We start from the raw sequence: 16,000 nt of genomic DNA on the forward strand, positions 1-16,000 counted from the left end.
ACACTCCCAGGACAGGTACAGCACGGGGTTAGATACAGAGTAAAGCTCCCTCTACACTGTCCCCATCAAACACTCCCAGGACAGGTACAGCACGGGGTTAGATACAGAGTAAAGCTCCCTCTACACTGTCCCCATCAAACACTCCCAGGACAGGCACAGCACGGGGTTAGATACAGAGTAAAGCTCCCTCTACACTGTCCCCATCAAACAATCCCCGGACAGGTACAGCACGGGGTTAGATACAGAGTAAAGCTCCCTCTACACTGTCCCCATCAAACACTCCCAGGACAGGTACAGCACGGGGTTAGATACAGAGTAAAGCTCCCTCTGCACTTTCCCCATCAAACACTCCCAGGACAGGTACAGCACGGGGTTAGATACAGAGTAAAGCTCCCTCTACACTGTCCCCATCAAACACTCCCAGGACAGGTACAGCATGGGGTTAGATACAGAGTAAAGCTCCCTCTACACTGTCCCCATCAAACACTCCCAGGACAGGTACAGCACGGGGTTAGATACAGAGTAAAGCTCCCTCTACACTGTCCCCATCAAACACTCCCAGGACAGGCACAGCACAGTGTTAGATACAGAGTAAAGCTCCCTCGACACTGTCCCCATCAAACACTCCCAGGACAAGTACAGCACGGGGTTAGATACAGAGTAAAGCTCCCTCTGCACTGTCCCCATCAAACACTCCCAGGACAGGTACAGCACGGGGTTAGATACAGAGTAAAGCTCTCTCTGCACTGATACTGTCTGAGGGCGGCTGCAGCGCTAATTGGCCAGGGCGCGGCCACCCTTTGTCTCTCCGAGGCCAATCAGAGACAATAGGAGTGGGCGGGACATCAGTCTGGGCCGGCGCAGCCTCTGATTGGTTGGAGGACCGTTGTGAGGAGCGAAGCTCCCGTTGACGCCCTTTCTCCCAGCGCCGTCGCCGGTTGGTCAGCGCCGCCGTCAATTAGCGCCTGTCTCCGCCCCCCTCCGTCATCACGTGGTGCGGTTGGAGGCGGGGAGAAATCGGCCGTTGACGGCGGCGGAAAACCCGGTGAGTGTCTTTAACCGGTGCGCACCCCCTAATCCCGGCCAACCGCCCTTTACCAATTTGAGGGAGATTTGTCATCTTACCCTCTCCCCGGCGGTTGGGTGCGTTGCTCTGAGCGCGCAGGCGCGGTATTGGGGGGGGGGGAGAGGGGCGCGTCGATGTTTGGGCATGCGCGGCTGCCGGCTGTCGTGTGCGGAGCATGCGCGGCGCGCCGTTTCGGGGCTGGGGTGTCGGGAAGGCGCATGCGCGGGTTGGTCTCGGTCGGCCCTTGGGGGTGACCCGCGTGCGCAGCTGCCGAAGGGGGCGGGGACTGCTGGGCCATTGTTGGGGGCGCGCGTGCGCAGCTGCCGAAGGGGGCGGGGCCCGCTGGGCCATTGTTGGGGGCGCGCGAGCGCACCTGCCGAAGGGGGCGGGGCCCGCTGAGCCATTGTTGTGGCCGCGCGAGCGCAACCACCTGGGGGGCTGGCCCCAGCCAGAGCCCAGGGAGACCATTCAGCCCGTCATTGGCGCCCTGCTGCCCCCTTCAATCACATTCTAGCCCATCCGAGGCGCTCAGAGCCCCCAGACATGGCGGAAAGGGGGCCATTCTGCCCGCCTTGCCCATGCCGCCCACCCCAGCATCCCCGTGTTGCGTGTACAGCCCTGGTCCGCCGCGGCATGCCTAGTGCTCATCTCAACGCTTCTCAATCGTTGTGAGAGTTTTGCCTCTGAGGCAGGAATTCCCCATTCCCGCCAGCGTCTAGGTGAAAAAAGATTTTCGCCAAACCCTCCCCCTTCCTCTAAATCCCGTACCACCCCCTTACCTCAAATACGAGAACTCTGGGTCTGTACTCAATGGAGTTTAGAAGGATGACATGGTCAAATTCCTTTCTAAAGTCCATGTATGCTACCCTCATCGATCCTCCTTGTCACTTCCTCAAAGAATTCGATCAAATTTGTAATGCATGACCTACCATTAACAGCACGGTAGCCTTGTGGATAGCACAAATGCTTCACAGCTCCAGGGTCCCAGGTTCGATTCCGGCTTGGGTCACTGTCTGCGCGGAGTCTGCACATCCTCCCCGTGTGTGCGTGGGTTTCCTCCGGGTGCTCCGGTTTCCTCCCACAGTCCAAAGATGTGCGGGTTAGGTGGATTGGCCATGCTAAATTGCCCATAGTGTCCAAAATTGCCCTTAGTCTAAGGTGGGGTTACTGGGTTATGGGGATAGGGTGGAGGTGTGGACCTTGGGTAGGGTGCTCTTTCCAAGAGCCGGTGCAGACTCGATGGGCCGAATGGCCTCCTTCTGCACTGTAAATTCTATGAAACAAAGCCATACTGACTCTCCCTTAGTCCATGCCTTTCTAAGTTACAGTTAATGCGATCACTCAGGATTGATTCCAACAAGGATGTACTTCTGAGGCTGTATAAGGCTCCCATTTGGAGTGTTGTGAGCAGTTTTGGGCCCCGTATCTAAGGAAGGATGTGCTGGCCTTGGAAAGGGTCCAGAGGAGATTCACAAGAACGATCCCTGGAATGAGGAGCTTGTCGTATGAGGAACGGTTGAGGACTCTGGGTCTGTACTCGTTGGAGTTTAGAAGGATGAGGGGGGATCTTATTGACACTTACAGGATACTGCGAGGCCTGGATAGAGTGGACGTGGAGAGGATGTTTCCACTTGTAGGAAAAACTAGAAGCAGAGGACACCATCTCAGACTAAAGGGACGATCCTTTACAACAGAGATGAGGAGGAATTTCTTCAGCCAGAGGGTGGTGAATCTGTGGAACTCTTTGCCGCAGAAGGCTGTGGAGGCCAAATCACTGAGTGTCTTTAAGACAGAGATAGATCGGTTCTTGATTAATAAGGGGATCAGGGGTTATGGGGAGAAGGCAGGAGAATGGGGGGTGAGAAAATATCAGCCATGATTGAATGGTGGAGCAGACTCGATGGGCCGAGTAGCCTAATTCTGCTCCTGTGTCATTTGGTCTTAAATCTGCGACTTGCTCGCTTTCTCTGAGATTTGCCGATATATCTGCCCTTCTGCCTCTCCCTGAAATTGTTTGGGGGTCTCTAGTGCACTCCCAGCAAAGCGATTGCCCCCTTTTCGTTTTTATGTTCTGCCCATGTAGCCTGAGTTGAGGAGCCATCTGAACAAACGTATCGTTTTCCCCCCCCGACTGAAATAATTGACTCCTTGACCTGTCATGCGACACCACTTCTTCTGTGTCGCGACCTCACCTGCACCACCCACGGTGCCGTCAACATGGCTGCGTTCCCCCGAGCCACCGTCGCTCTCACCGTTTTCCGACGCGGCAAAGTGCTTTTTCTGGGCGGCACGCCAGCACAGTGGTTAGCACTGCTGCTCCGCCGCGCCAGGGACCCGGGTTCGATTCCCGGCTTGGGTCACTGTCTGTGCGGAGTCTGCACGTTCTCCCCGTGTCTGTGCGTGGGTTTCCTCCGGGCGCCCCGGTTTCCTCCCACAAGTCCCGGAAGACGGGCTTGTTTGGCAAATTGGACATTCTGAATTCTCCCTCCGTGTACCCGAACAGAATCGCCGGAATGTGGCGACGAGGGGATTTTCACAGTAACTTCATAATTCATAGAATTTACAGTGCAGAAGGAGACCATTCGGCCCATCGAGTCTGCACCGGCCCTTGGAAACAGCACCCAAGCCCACACCCCCACCCTATCCCCATAACCCAGTAACCCCACCCAACACTAAGGGCAATTTTGGACACTAAGGGCCAATCCACCTAACCTGCCCATCTTTGGACTGTGGGAGGAAACCGGAGCACCCGGAGGAAACCCACGCACACACGGGGAGGATGTGCAGACTCCGCACAGACAGTGACCCAAGCCAGGGCGGAAATGGCTGTCACGGGGGATATAATTTTCAAATGATTGGAGGAAGATTAGAGGGCAGATGTCGGAGGTTGGTTCTTTACGGAACTAAATTGAGAGTACCCAATTCATTTTTTCCAATTAAGAGGCAATTTAGCGTGGCCAATCCACCTCCCCTGCACATCTTTGGGTTGTGGGGGCAAAACCCACGCAGACACGGGGAGAATGTGCAAACTCCACACGGACAGTGACCCAGGGCCGGGATCGAACCTGGGACCTCAGCGCCGTGAGGCAGCAGTGCTAACCCACTGCGCCACCGTGCGGCCCTGTTTACACCGAGTGTGCTGGGTGCGTGGAATGCACTGCCAGCGGAGGTGGTGGAGTCAGAGGCATTAGGGACATTTTTTTTTTATTAAATATTTTATTGAAAATTTTTGGTCAACCAACACAGTACATTGTGCATCCTTTACACAATATTATAACAACACAAATAACAATGACCTATTTTATAAACAAAAAATGAATAAATAATAAATAACAAAAATGAAAACTAGCCCTAATTGGCAACTGCCTTGTCACAAGTAACACTCTCCAAAAATATAATTTAACAGTCCAATATATAATTATCTGTAGCAACGACCTATACATACTATACAGCATATATTAACAACCCTGAGAGTCCTTCTGGTTCCTCCCCCCCCCCCCCCCCCCCCCCGATCCTGGGCTGCTGCTGCTGCCTTCTTTTTCCCATTCCGTCTATCTTTCTGCGAGGTATTCGACGAACGGTTGCCACCGCCTGGTGAACCCTTGAGCCGACCCCCTTAGGACGAACTTAATCCGCTCTAGCTTTATAAACCCCGCCATGTCATTTATCCAGGTCTCCACCCCCGGGGGCTTGGCTTCTTTCCACATTAGCAATATCCTGCGCCGGGCTACTAGGGACGCAAAGGCCAAAACATCGGCCTCTCTCGCCTCCTGCACTCCTGGCTCTTGTGCAACCCCAAATATAGCCAACCCCCAGCTTGGTTCGACCCGGACTCCTACTACTTTTGAAAGCACCTTTGTCACCCCCATCCAAAACCCCTGTAGTGCCGGGCATGACCAAAACATATGGGTATGATTCGCTGGGCTTCTCGAGCACCTCGCACACCTATCCTCCACCCCAAAAAATTTACTGAGTCGTGCTCCAGTCATATGTGCCCTGTGTAATACCTTAAACTGAATCAGGCTTAGCCTGGCACACGAGGACGACGAGTTTACCCTGCTTAGGGCATCTGCCCACAGCCCCTCCTCGATCTCCTCCCCCAGCTCTTCTTCCCATTTCCCTTTTAGTTCATCTACCATAGTCTCCCCTTCGTCCCTCATTTCCCTATATATATCTGACACCTTACCATCCCCCACCCATGTCTTTGAGATCACTCTGTCCTGCACCTCTTGTGTCGGGAGCTGCGGGAATTCCCTCACCTGTTGCCTCGCAAAAGCCCTCAGTTGCATATACCTGAATGCATTCCCTTGGGGCAACCCATATTTCTCGGTCAGCGCTCCCAGACTCGCGAACTTCCCATCCACAAACAGATCTTTCAGTTGCGTTATTCCTGCTCTTTGCCACATTCCATATCCCCCATCCATTCCCTCCGGGGCAAACCTATGGTTGTTTCTTATCGGGGACCCCCCCAAGGCTCCAGTCTTTCCCCTATGCCGTCTCCACTGTCCCCAAATCTTCAGTGTAGCCACCACCACCGGGCTTGTGGTGTAGTTCCTCGGTGAGAACGGCAATGGGGCTGTCACCATAGCCTGTAGGCTAGTCCCCCTACAGGACGCCCTCTCTAATCTCTTCCACGCCGCTCCCTCCTCCTCTCCCATCCACTTACTCACCATTGAAATATTAGCGGCCCAATAATACTCACTTAGGCTCGGTAGTGCCAGCCCCCCCCTATCCCTGCTACGCTGTAAGAATCCCTTCCTCACTCTCGGGGTCTTCCCGGCCCACACAAAACCCATGATGCTCTTTTCAATCCTTTTAAAAAAAGCCTTCGTGATCACCACCGGGAGGCATTGAAACACAAAGAGGAATCTCGGGAGGACCACCATCTTAACCGCCTGCACCCTCCCTGCCATTGACAGGGATACCATATCCCATCTCTTGAAATCCTCCTCCATCTGTTCCACCAACCGCGTTAAATTTAACCTATGCAATGTGCCCCAATTCTTAGCTATCTGGATCCCCAGGTAACGAAAGTCCCTTGTTACCTTCCTCAACGGTAGGTCCTCTATTTCTCTACTCTGCTCCCCTGGATGCACCACAAACAACTCACTTTTCCCCATGTTCAATTTATACCCTGAAAAATCCCCAAACTCCCCAAGTATCCGCATTATTTCTGGCATCCCCTCCGCCGGGTCCGCCACGTATAGTAGCAAATCGTCCGCATACAAAGATACCCGGTGCTCTTCTCCTCCCCTAAGTACTCCCCTCCACTTCTTGGAACCCCTCAACGCTATCGCCAGGGGCTCAATCGCCAGTGCAAACAATAATGGGGACAGAGGGCATCCCTGCCTTGTCCCTCTATGGAGCCGAAAATATGCAGTTCCCCGTCCATTCGTGACCACGCTCGCCACTGGGGCCCTATACAACAGCTGCACCCATCTAACATACCCCTCTCCAAAACCAAATCTCCTCAACACCTCCCACAAATAATCCCACTCCACTCTATCAAATGCTTTCTCGGCATCCATCGCCACTACTATCTCCGTTTCTCCCTCTGGTGGGGCCATCATCATTACCCCTAACAACCTCCGTATATTCGTGTTCAGCTGTCTCCCCTTCACAAACCCAGTTTGGTCCTCGTGGACCACCCCCGGGACACATTCCTCTATTCTCATTGCCATTACCTTGGCCAGGACCTTGGCATCTACATTTAGGAGGGAAATAGGTCTATAGGACCCGCATTGTAACGGGTCCTTTTCCTTCTTTAAGAGAAGCGATATCGTTGCTTCAGACATAGTCGGGGGCAGTTGTCCCCTTTCCTTTGCCTCATTAAAGGTCCTCGTCAGTACCGGGGCGAGCAAGTCCACATATTTTCTATAGAATTCGACTGGGAATCCATCCGGTCCCGGGGCCTTTCCCGCCTGCATGCTCCTAATTCCTTTCACCACTTCTTCTACCTCGATCTGTGCTCCCAGTCCCACCCTTTCCTGCTCTTCCACCTTGGGAAATTCCAGCCGATCCAAGAAGCCCATCATTCTCTCCCTCCCATCCGGGGGTTGAGCTTCATATAATTTTTTATAAAATGTCTTGAACACTCCATTCACTCTCTCCGCTCCCCGCTCCATCTCTCCTTCCTCATCCCTCACTCCCCCTATTTCCCTCGCTGCTCCCCTTTTCCTCAATTGGTGTGCCAGCAACCTGCTCGCCTTCTCCCCATATTCGTACTGTACACCCTGTGCCTTCCTCCATTGTGCCTCTGCAGTGCCTGTAGTCAGCAAGTCAAATTCTACATGTAGCCTTTGCCTTTCCCTGTACAGTCCCTCCTCCGGTGCTTCCGCATATTGTCTGTCCACCCTCAAAAGTTCTTGCAGCAACCGCTCCCGTTCCTTACTCCCCTGCTTCCCTTTATGTGCCCTTATTGATATCAGCTCCCCTCTAACCACCGCCTTCAACGGCTCCCAGACCACTCCCACCTGGACCTCCCCATTATCATTGAGTTCCAAGTACTTTTCAATGCACCCCCTCACCCTTAGACACACCCCCTCATCTGCCATTAGTCCCATGTCCATTCTCCAGGGTGGGCGCCCTCCTGTTTCCTCCCCTATCTCCAAGTCCACCCAGTGTGGAGCGTGATCCGAAATGGCTATAGCCGTATACTCCGTTCCCCTCACCTTCGGGATCAATGCCCTACCCAGCACAAAAAAGTCTATTCGCGAGTAGACTTCGAGTAGACTTTATGGACATAGGAGAAAAACGAGAACTCCTTACTCCTAGGTCTGCTAAATCTCCACGGGTCTACACCTCCCATCTGCTCCATAAAATCTTTAAGTACCTTGGCTGCTGCCGGCCTCCTTCCAGTCCTGGACTTCGACCTATCCAGCCCTGGTTCCAACACCGTATTAAAATCTCCCCCCATTATCAGCTTTCCCATCTCTAGGTCCGGAATGCGTCCTAGCATCCGCCTCATAAAATTGGCATCATCCCAGTTCGGGGCATATACGTTTACCAAAACCACCGTCTCCCCCTGTAGTTTGCCACTCACCATCACGTATCTGCCCCCGTTATCCGCCACTATAGTCTTTGCCTCGAACATTACCCGCTTCCCCACTAATATAGCCACCCCCCTGTTTTTCGCATCTAGCCCCGAATGGAACACCTGCCCCACCCATCCTTTGCGTAGCCTAACCTGGTCTATCAGTTTCAGGTGCGTTTCCTGTAACATAACCACATCTGCCTTAAGTTTCTTAAGGTGTGCGAGTACCCGTGCCCTCTTTATCGGCCCGTTCAGCCCTCTCGCGTTCCACGTGATCAGCCGAGTTGGGGGGCTTCCTACCCCCCCCCCCCTTGTCGATTAGCCATCACCTTTTTCCAGCTCCTCACCCGGTTCCCACGCAGCTGTATCTCCCCCAGGCGGTGCCCCCCCGCCCATCCTCTCCCATACCAGCTCCCCCCTCTCCCCAGCAGCAGCAACCCAGTAATTCCCCCCTCCCACCCCCCCCGCTAGATCCCCCGCTAGCGTAATTACTCCCCCCATGTTGCTCCCAGAAGTCAGCAAACTCTGGCTGACCTCGGCTTCCCCCCGTGACCTCGGCTCGCACCGTGCGACGCCCCCTCCTTCCTCCTTCTCTATTCCCGCCATGATTATCATAGCGCGGGAACCAAGCCCGCGCTTCTCCCTTGGCCCCGCCCCCAATGGCCAACGCCCCATCTCCTCCACCTCCCCTCCTCCCCCCATCACCACCTGTGGGAGAGAGAAAAGTTACCACATCGCAGGATTAGTACATAAAACCCCTCTTTGCCCCCCACATTCGCCCCACCACTTTGTTCGAACGTTCTTTTTAATAACCCGCTCATTCCAGTTTTTCTTCCACAATAAAAGTCCACGCCTCATCCGCCGTCTCAAAGTAGTGGTGCCTCCCTCGATATGTGACCCACAGTCTTGCCGGTTGCAGCATTCCAAATTTTATCTTCTTTTTATGAAGCACCGCCTTGGCCCGATTAAAGCTCGCCCTCCTTCTCGCCACCTCCGCACTCCAGTCTTGATAAACGCGGATCACCGCGTTCTCCCATTTACTGCTCCGAGTTTTCTTCGCCCATCTAAGGACCATTTCTCTATCCTTAAAACAGAGGAATCTCACCACTATGGCTCTGGGAATTTCTCCTGCTCTCGGTCCTCGCGCCATCACTCGGTATGCTCCCTCCACCTCCAACGGACCCGCCGGGGCCTCCGCTCCCATTAACGAGTGCAGCATCGTGCTCACATATGCCCCGACGTCCGCTCCCTCCACACCTTCAGGAAGACCAAGAATCCTCAGGTTGTTCCTCCTTGCGTTGTTTTCCAGTGCCTCCAACCTTTCCACACATCGTTTCTGATGTGCCTCCTGCGTCTCCGTCTTCACCACCAGGCCCTGTATGTCGTCCTCATTCTCGGCAGCCTTTGCCTTCACGACCCGAAGCTCCCGCTCCTGGGTCTTTTGTTCCTCCTTTAGCCCTTCGATCACCTGTAGTATCGGGGCCAACAGCTCTTTCTTCATTTCCTTTTTAAGCTCTTCCACACAGCATTTCAAGAACTCTTGTTGTTCAGGGCCCCATGTTAAACTGCCACCTTCCGACGCCATCTTGGTTTTTGCTTGCCTTCCTTGCCGCTGTTCTAAAGGATCCACTGCTATCTGGCCACTCTCTCCTCCTTTTTCCATCCGTATCCAGGGGGGATTCCCTTCTGGTTTACCGCACAGTGTTTTTAGCCGTCAAAATTGCCGTTGGGGCTCCTATCAAGAGCCCAAAAGTCCGTTTCACAGGGAGCTGCCGAAACGTGCGACTCAGCTGGTCATCGCCGCACCCGGAAGTCACATTAGGGACATTTAAGCGACTCTTAGACAGGGACATGGACAGCGGTAAATTGAAAGGGTGTAGGTTAGGTTGATCTTCAATGAGGATAAATGGTCGGCACAACATCGTGGGCCGAAGGGCCTGCACTGTGCTGGACTGTTCTATGTTCTAATATTCCACTTCCCTTTCCGATGACCTGCTAAACTTACACGCTGACTTTTTGTAATTTATACACGAGGATCCCCAGATCCCTCTGTGCCACGACTTTCTGCATCCTGTTGCCATTTAACTACCAGAGGCTGGTTTAGCACAGGGCTAAATCGCTGGCTTTGAAAGCAGGCCAGCAGCAGGGTTCAATTCCCGTACCAGCCTTCCCGAACAGGCGCCGGAATGTGGCGACTAGGGGCTTTTCGCAGTAACTTCATTCGAAGCCTACTTGTGACAAGCGATTTTCATTTCATTTCAAATAATACTCAGCTCCTTTATTCTCCCTACCAAAGTGACTAACTTCACATTTCCCTCCATTTTATTCCATCTGCCAAGTTCTTGCCCGCTCACCTAACCCCTGTCCACATCCCTCTGTTGACTCTGTCACCCTCGCCCCTCGCCTTCCCGGCTATTTTTGTGTCACCTGCAAACTTGGTAATGGTGCATTCACTTGTCCGAGTCATTGATACGTGTTGTGAATAATTGTGGCCCCAGCATTGATCCCTGTGGAACCCCACGAGTTACAGGTTGCCATCCTGAAAATGCGCCTCTTATCCCAACTCTCTGTCCTCTATCAGTCAGCCAGTCCTCTATCCGTGCTAACATACTGCCCCCAACACCATGGCCTCTTATTAAGTAGCCTTTTGTGTGTCACCTTCTCAAACGCTTTTTGGAACTCTGAGTATATTACATCTACTAGTTCCCCTTCATCTATCCCCCTCAAAGAATTCCAATAAATATGTCTGGCGCGATTCCCCCTCCATGTAACCGCACTGACTCAGCTCGATTCTATTGTGCATTTCGCAATGCTCCACGATTACAGGTAGGGAATATACAGTGAATGGTAGAACCCTCAAGAGTATTGACAGCCAGAGAGATCTAGGTGTACAGGTCCACAGGTCACTGAAAGGGGCAACACAGGAGAAGGTAGTCAAGAAGGCATATGGCATGCTTGCCTTCATTGGCCGGGGCATTGAGTATAAAAATTGGCAAGTCATGTTGCAGCTGTATAGAACCTTAGTTAGGCCACACTTGGAGTATAGTGTTCAATTCTGGTTGCCACACTACCAGAAGGATGTGGAGGCTTGAGAGAGGGTGTAGAAGAGATTTACCAGGATGTTGCCTGGTGTGGAGGGCATTAGCTATGAGGAGCGGTTGAATAAACTCGGTTTGTTCTCACTGGAACGACGGAGGTTGAGGGGCGACCTGATAGAGGTCTACAAAATTATGAGGGGCATAGACAGAGTGGATAGTCAGAGGCTTTTCCCCAGGGTAGGGGGGTCAAATACTAGGGGGCATAGGTTTAAGGTGTGAGGGGCAAGGTTTAGAGTAGATGTACGAGGCAAGTTTTTTACACAGAGGGTAGTGGGTGCCTGGAACTCGCTACCGGAGGAGGTGGTGGAAGCAGGGACGATCGGGACATTTAAGGGGCATCTTGACAAATACATGAATAGGATGGGACTAGAGGGATACGGACCCCGGAAGCGTAGACGATTTTAGTTGAGACGGACCAGGCTTGGAGGGCCGAAGGGCCTGTTCCTGTGCTGGACTTTTCTTTGTGCTTTGTACATCTTCGAGAATGGAACTCTCACTATTTTCCCAGCTGTTAAGCTAACCGGCCTCGAGGGGGCGCGGAGTCTGCTGGAGGGTGGGGGGTGTCAGGGCCAATGGGTCGTTGTTGCAGCGTGAGGGTTCGTCTAGGGACGCATGGCTGTCGGCATGGAGCGAGGGATCAGTCACGGTTCGGGACAGCGTCAACTGTGGTCAATCGGAGGAGGACACTTGGCCCTTCGCCTGCCTGCTAGCCACTTTGAGAAAACCTCTTTGATTGGTTTCCCCGCCCCCATCGTGCGCTTTTCCTCACGCCCCCCCCCCCCCCAAAACCCGAGAACTCTCCTCCTCGTAACGCCTCCCCGTCCCTTATGTTTTGTCCTGATTTTTCCTTGTCCGTCACAGGCAATTCCGAGATGGAGGACTCGGCGCAGACGGGACGCTCGGGGGAGGCGGCGGAGCTCGAGGATCCGGCGGGGCAGCCTGACGCGCCGGGAGGACGGAGCGCCGATTCCTGCGGAGGAGGAGGGGGCAGGGCCTACACCTGCCCGGTCTGCGGCCGCAGCTTCACCCAGTCGTCCAACCTGTCCAGGCACAAGAGGAGCCACGGCGCCGAGCGGCCCTGCCCCTGCTCGGTCTGCGGGAAGGGCTTCCTGTACCCGTCGCAGCTGAAGATCCACATGCTGGCCCACAGCGGCGAGAAGCCTCACGTCTGCCCCCGCTGCGGGAAAGCCTTCGCCCGCATGTCGGGCCTCCTGACCCACCAGTGGGTGCACACGGGCGAGAGGCCCTACAGCTGCCCGGTCTGTGGCAACGGCTTCACCGACCCGTCCAGCCTGAGCGTCCACCAGCGGGGCCACACGGGCGAGCGGCCCTACGTCTGCGCCGAGTGCGGCAAGGCCTTCGCCCACTCCTCCACCCTGCTGGCCCACCAGCGCGTGCACACGGGCGAGCGGCCCTACAGCTGCCCCGACTGCGGCAAGGGCTTCACCCAGTCCTCGGTGCTGGTGGCTCACCGCCGGCTCCACAGCGACGAGCGGCCCTACGTCTGCGCCATGTGCGGCCGGGCCTTCACCCAGTCCTCCTCGCTGCTCACCCACCAGCGGGTGCACACGGACGAGCGCCCCTTCGCCTGCCCGCTGTGCGGCAAGCGCTTCCGCTGGCTCTGCAACCTGCGCACGCACCGCCGCACCCACACGGGCGAGCGCCCTTTCGCCTGCGCGCTGTGCGGCAAGCGCTTCGTGGACTCGGGCAACCTGCAGGCCCATCGCCGGCTGCACACCGGCGCCAAGGACTTCGCCTGCACGGTGTGCGGCAAGGCCTTCGTCCAGCAGGCGGCCCTCCTGGTGCACCACCGGGTCCACACCGGCGAGAAGCCCTACCTCTGCCCCACGTGCGGCCGGGGTTTCGCCCTGTCCTCCACCCTCGCCATCCACCAGCGCGTCCACACGGGCGAAAGACCCTTCGCCTGCAACGTCTGCGGAAAGGGGTTCTCCCAGTCCTCCGCCCGCCTCAAACACCAGCGGGTCCACACTGCCGAGGGGACGGCCCAGGAGCCCGCCTCCTGACCTTTCTCCCCCCCCAAAAAAAAATACGATACCAACATTCCCCCCGCCCCCCGCCCCACCTCCATGGGTTTCACTTGCTGCCGACGCGAATGGCCCTCTTGACCGCACAGACTAGCGGTAGACCAGGCCTACGTAGCTGGGCTTGTGCGCATCAAGAGGCGGGCCTGGAATAAAGAGACATCTGGGGCAGGTGGGGGGGATTGAGAGCGAGAGAGAGATGGAAAGAGGTCATTAAGATGACGTAAGGGGGGTTTTCCAATAGGGTAGACGTAGAGAAGATGTTCCCGCTCGTGGGGGGAGACCCGAATTAGGGGCCACTAATAAATCCAGTTGGGTGTTCAGGTGGACCGTCTTTACCCAGTGAGTAGGGGGGGGGGGAAATGTGGAACTCGTTCCCGGAGAGAGTGGAGAGTGTCGCCATGTTTGAGGCGGATGGGGGGTGGGACTCGGAGGAAGGTGGGTGGTGGGAGGAGGCTAGGGGGGGGGGGCGTGGGGGAGGGGGAGCTCAAACCCCCGAACTGAGCAGACGGCGTGCTCGACATAATCCAGCAATCGATAAGCCTTTCATATCAAGAGAGAGGATGACACTCTGGGACCAGGCATTCTCAAGGAAAGCTGGCACCAGGCGCACTTCCAGATGTGTACATTTCTTTTTTTTAGTAATCATCCCGCGTAGCTGAGTGTCGCTGACGAGGCCGGCGTTGAATGCCCACCCCCAACTGCACCCCCCCCCCCCCCCCCCCCCGCAAAGGTTCAGGGGGGGGGGGCGTCAACATTGCTGTGACACCTAGCCCGGACTGGGTGAAGGAGGCAGATTTTCTTCCCTAAATTGGCGACCCCGGGCGGACCATTTCCCCGACATTCTGCCAGTTATGGCAAGCTTTCTGAGGAAGACATTGAGCAATCGAAACTACCGTTCTCTGAAGAAGCAACAGAGTGGGTGGGTGTGAGGACGGTGGGGGGGGTAGATATGGGTGATGTGGTAGATGTAATATATTTGGATCGACTTTCAGAACGGGTGTGTAAATTGGTGCATGAACACCCAGTGTGAGGTGGTGAATTTTGACAGAAATTCGACGGAATATTCAGAGGGAAAGGGACCACGGAACAGGGAAGCAGGTGTGGGCGGAGAAACCGTATGGCGCAGCTGAAGGCCGAGGACTCGATCTCAAAATGGAGACCGATGGGAGCGGCGGGGGGGAATGTTCCTGTGTGTGAGACGGGGGAACGTGAGCACGCAAGGCGTTTCTGTCGTCCGATTACCCAGTCCTTGTTCAAGAGGAAGATTTGTGTTTTTATACAGTACCGATTGTTGTGGTGGTACATGCGTGGAGGAGGATGAGAGGTGACATAATAGAGGCTTATAAGACGATGAGGGGGATAGATAGAGCGGACGTTCAGAGACTATTTCCTCGGGTGGATGTAGCTGTTACAAGGGGGCATACCTATAAGGTTCGGGGTGGGAGATATTGGAGGGATGTCCGAGCTAGGTTCTTTACTCAGAGAGTGGTTAGGGTGTGGACTGGACTGCCTGCTGTGATAGTGGAGTCGGACACTTTGGGAACTTTCAAGCGGTTATTGGATAGGCACATGGAGCACACCAGAATGACGGGCTGGGCTAGCTTGATCTTGGACAAGGCTCGGCACAACATCGAGGGCCGAAGGGCCTGTTCTGTGCTGTACTGTTCTATGCGTGGGTTTTTAGAAATATCTTGTGGGACCGCGAGGAACGGTTTCGGGATCTTTTACCAGAACAAAGGCTTTCGATTTGAGGACAGGCAAGGGGGCCGAGGGATAGATTTAGCACGGTTACTGCACTATGTAACTACAAGTGAGTGTAGGTGCATAGCAGGTGCAATCGTGTGGCAAGTTTAGACAGCAAACTCAGAGCTCTGGCTCCCCCCTTGGCAGCTGTAAGCTCTGCTGTCAACGGTGGAGCGATGGGAATCAAGGGCCTGCTCGAGAACTGGCGAGACCTCAGAGGGTTGGGAGAATGGAGCAGGTGACAAAGATAGGGTTGTAGGGGCTGGAGGAGATTACAGAGATAGGGAGGGTTGTAGGGGCTGGAGGAGTTGACAGAGATAGGGAGTGTTGTAGGGGCTGGAGGAGGTTTCAGAGATAGGGAGGGGTGTTGGGGCTGGAGGAGGTTACAGAGATAGGGAGGGTTGTAGGGGCTGGAGGAGATTACAGAGATAGGGAGGGGTGTAGGGGCTGGAGGAGGTTACAGAGATAGGGAGGGTTGTAGGGGCTGGAGGAGATTACAGAGATAGGGAGGGGTGTAGGGGCTGGAGGATGTGAACAGAGAGGGTTGTAGAGGCTGGAGGAGGTTACAGACATAGGGAGGGGTGTAGGGGCTGGAGGATGTGAACAGAGATCGGGAGGGTTGTAGAGGCTGGAGGAGGTCACAGAGATAGGGAGGGGTGTAGGGGCTGGAGGAGATTACAGAGATAGGGAGGGGTGTAGGGGCTGGAGGATGTGAACAGAGATCGGGAGGGTTGTAGAGGCTGGAGGAGGTCACAGAGATAGGGAGGGGTGTAGGGGCTGGAGGATGTTACAGAGATAGGGAGAGTTGTAGGGGCTATAGGTTACAGAGATGGGGAGAGTTGTAGGGGCTGGAGGAGGTTACAGAGATAGGGAGGGGTGTAGGGGCTGGAGGCGGTTACAGAGATAGGGAGGGTTGTAGAGGCTGGAGGAGGTTACAGAGATAGGGGCTGGAGGAGGTTACAGAGATAGGGAGGGTTGTAGGGGCGCGAGGAGGTTATAGAGATAGGGAGGGTTG

The 16,000-nt window shown here is 55.0% G+C and overlaps 1 protein-coding gene across 1 annotated transcript; it reads left to right on the plus strand.

Moving 5' to 3' along the window:
* The first annotated feature begins 989 nt into the window (after positions 1-989).
* Positions 990-13,614, plus strand: LOC140418160 (uncharacterized). The gene is made up of 2 exons (XM_072501580.1): positions 990-1,045; positions 12,059-13,614. Exon 2 carries the CDS (start codon positions 12,070-12,072, stop codon positions 13,219-13,221), a length of 1,152 nt encoding a protein of 383 aa, XP_072357681.1. The 5' UTR covers positions 990-1,045; positions 12,059-12,069; the 3' UTR covers positions 13,222-13,614.
* The last annotated feature ends 2,386 nt before the right edge of the window (positions 13,615-16,000 follow it).

This window comes from Scyliorhinus torazame, chromosome 5, assembly GCF_047496885.1.
Source record: "Scyliorhinus torazame isolate Kashiwa2021f chromosome 5, sScyTor2.1, whole genome shotgun sequence".
NCBI lineage: Eukaryota > Metazoa > Chordata > Chondrichthyes > Carcharhiniformes > Scyliorhinidae > Scyliorhinus > Scyliorhinus torazame.

What these genes read in the sequence shown, in the direction of transcription:
- LOC140418160 (XM_072501580.1), top strand. Translation starts at nt 12,070, where the DNA reads ATGGAGGACTCGGCGCAGACGGGACGCTCGGGGGAGGCGGCGGAGCTC.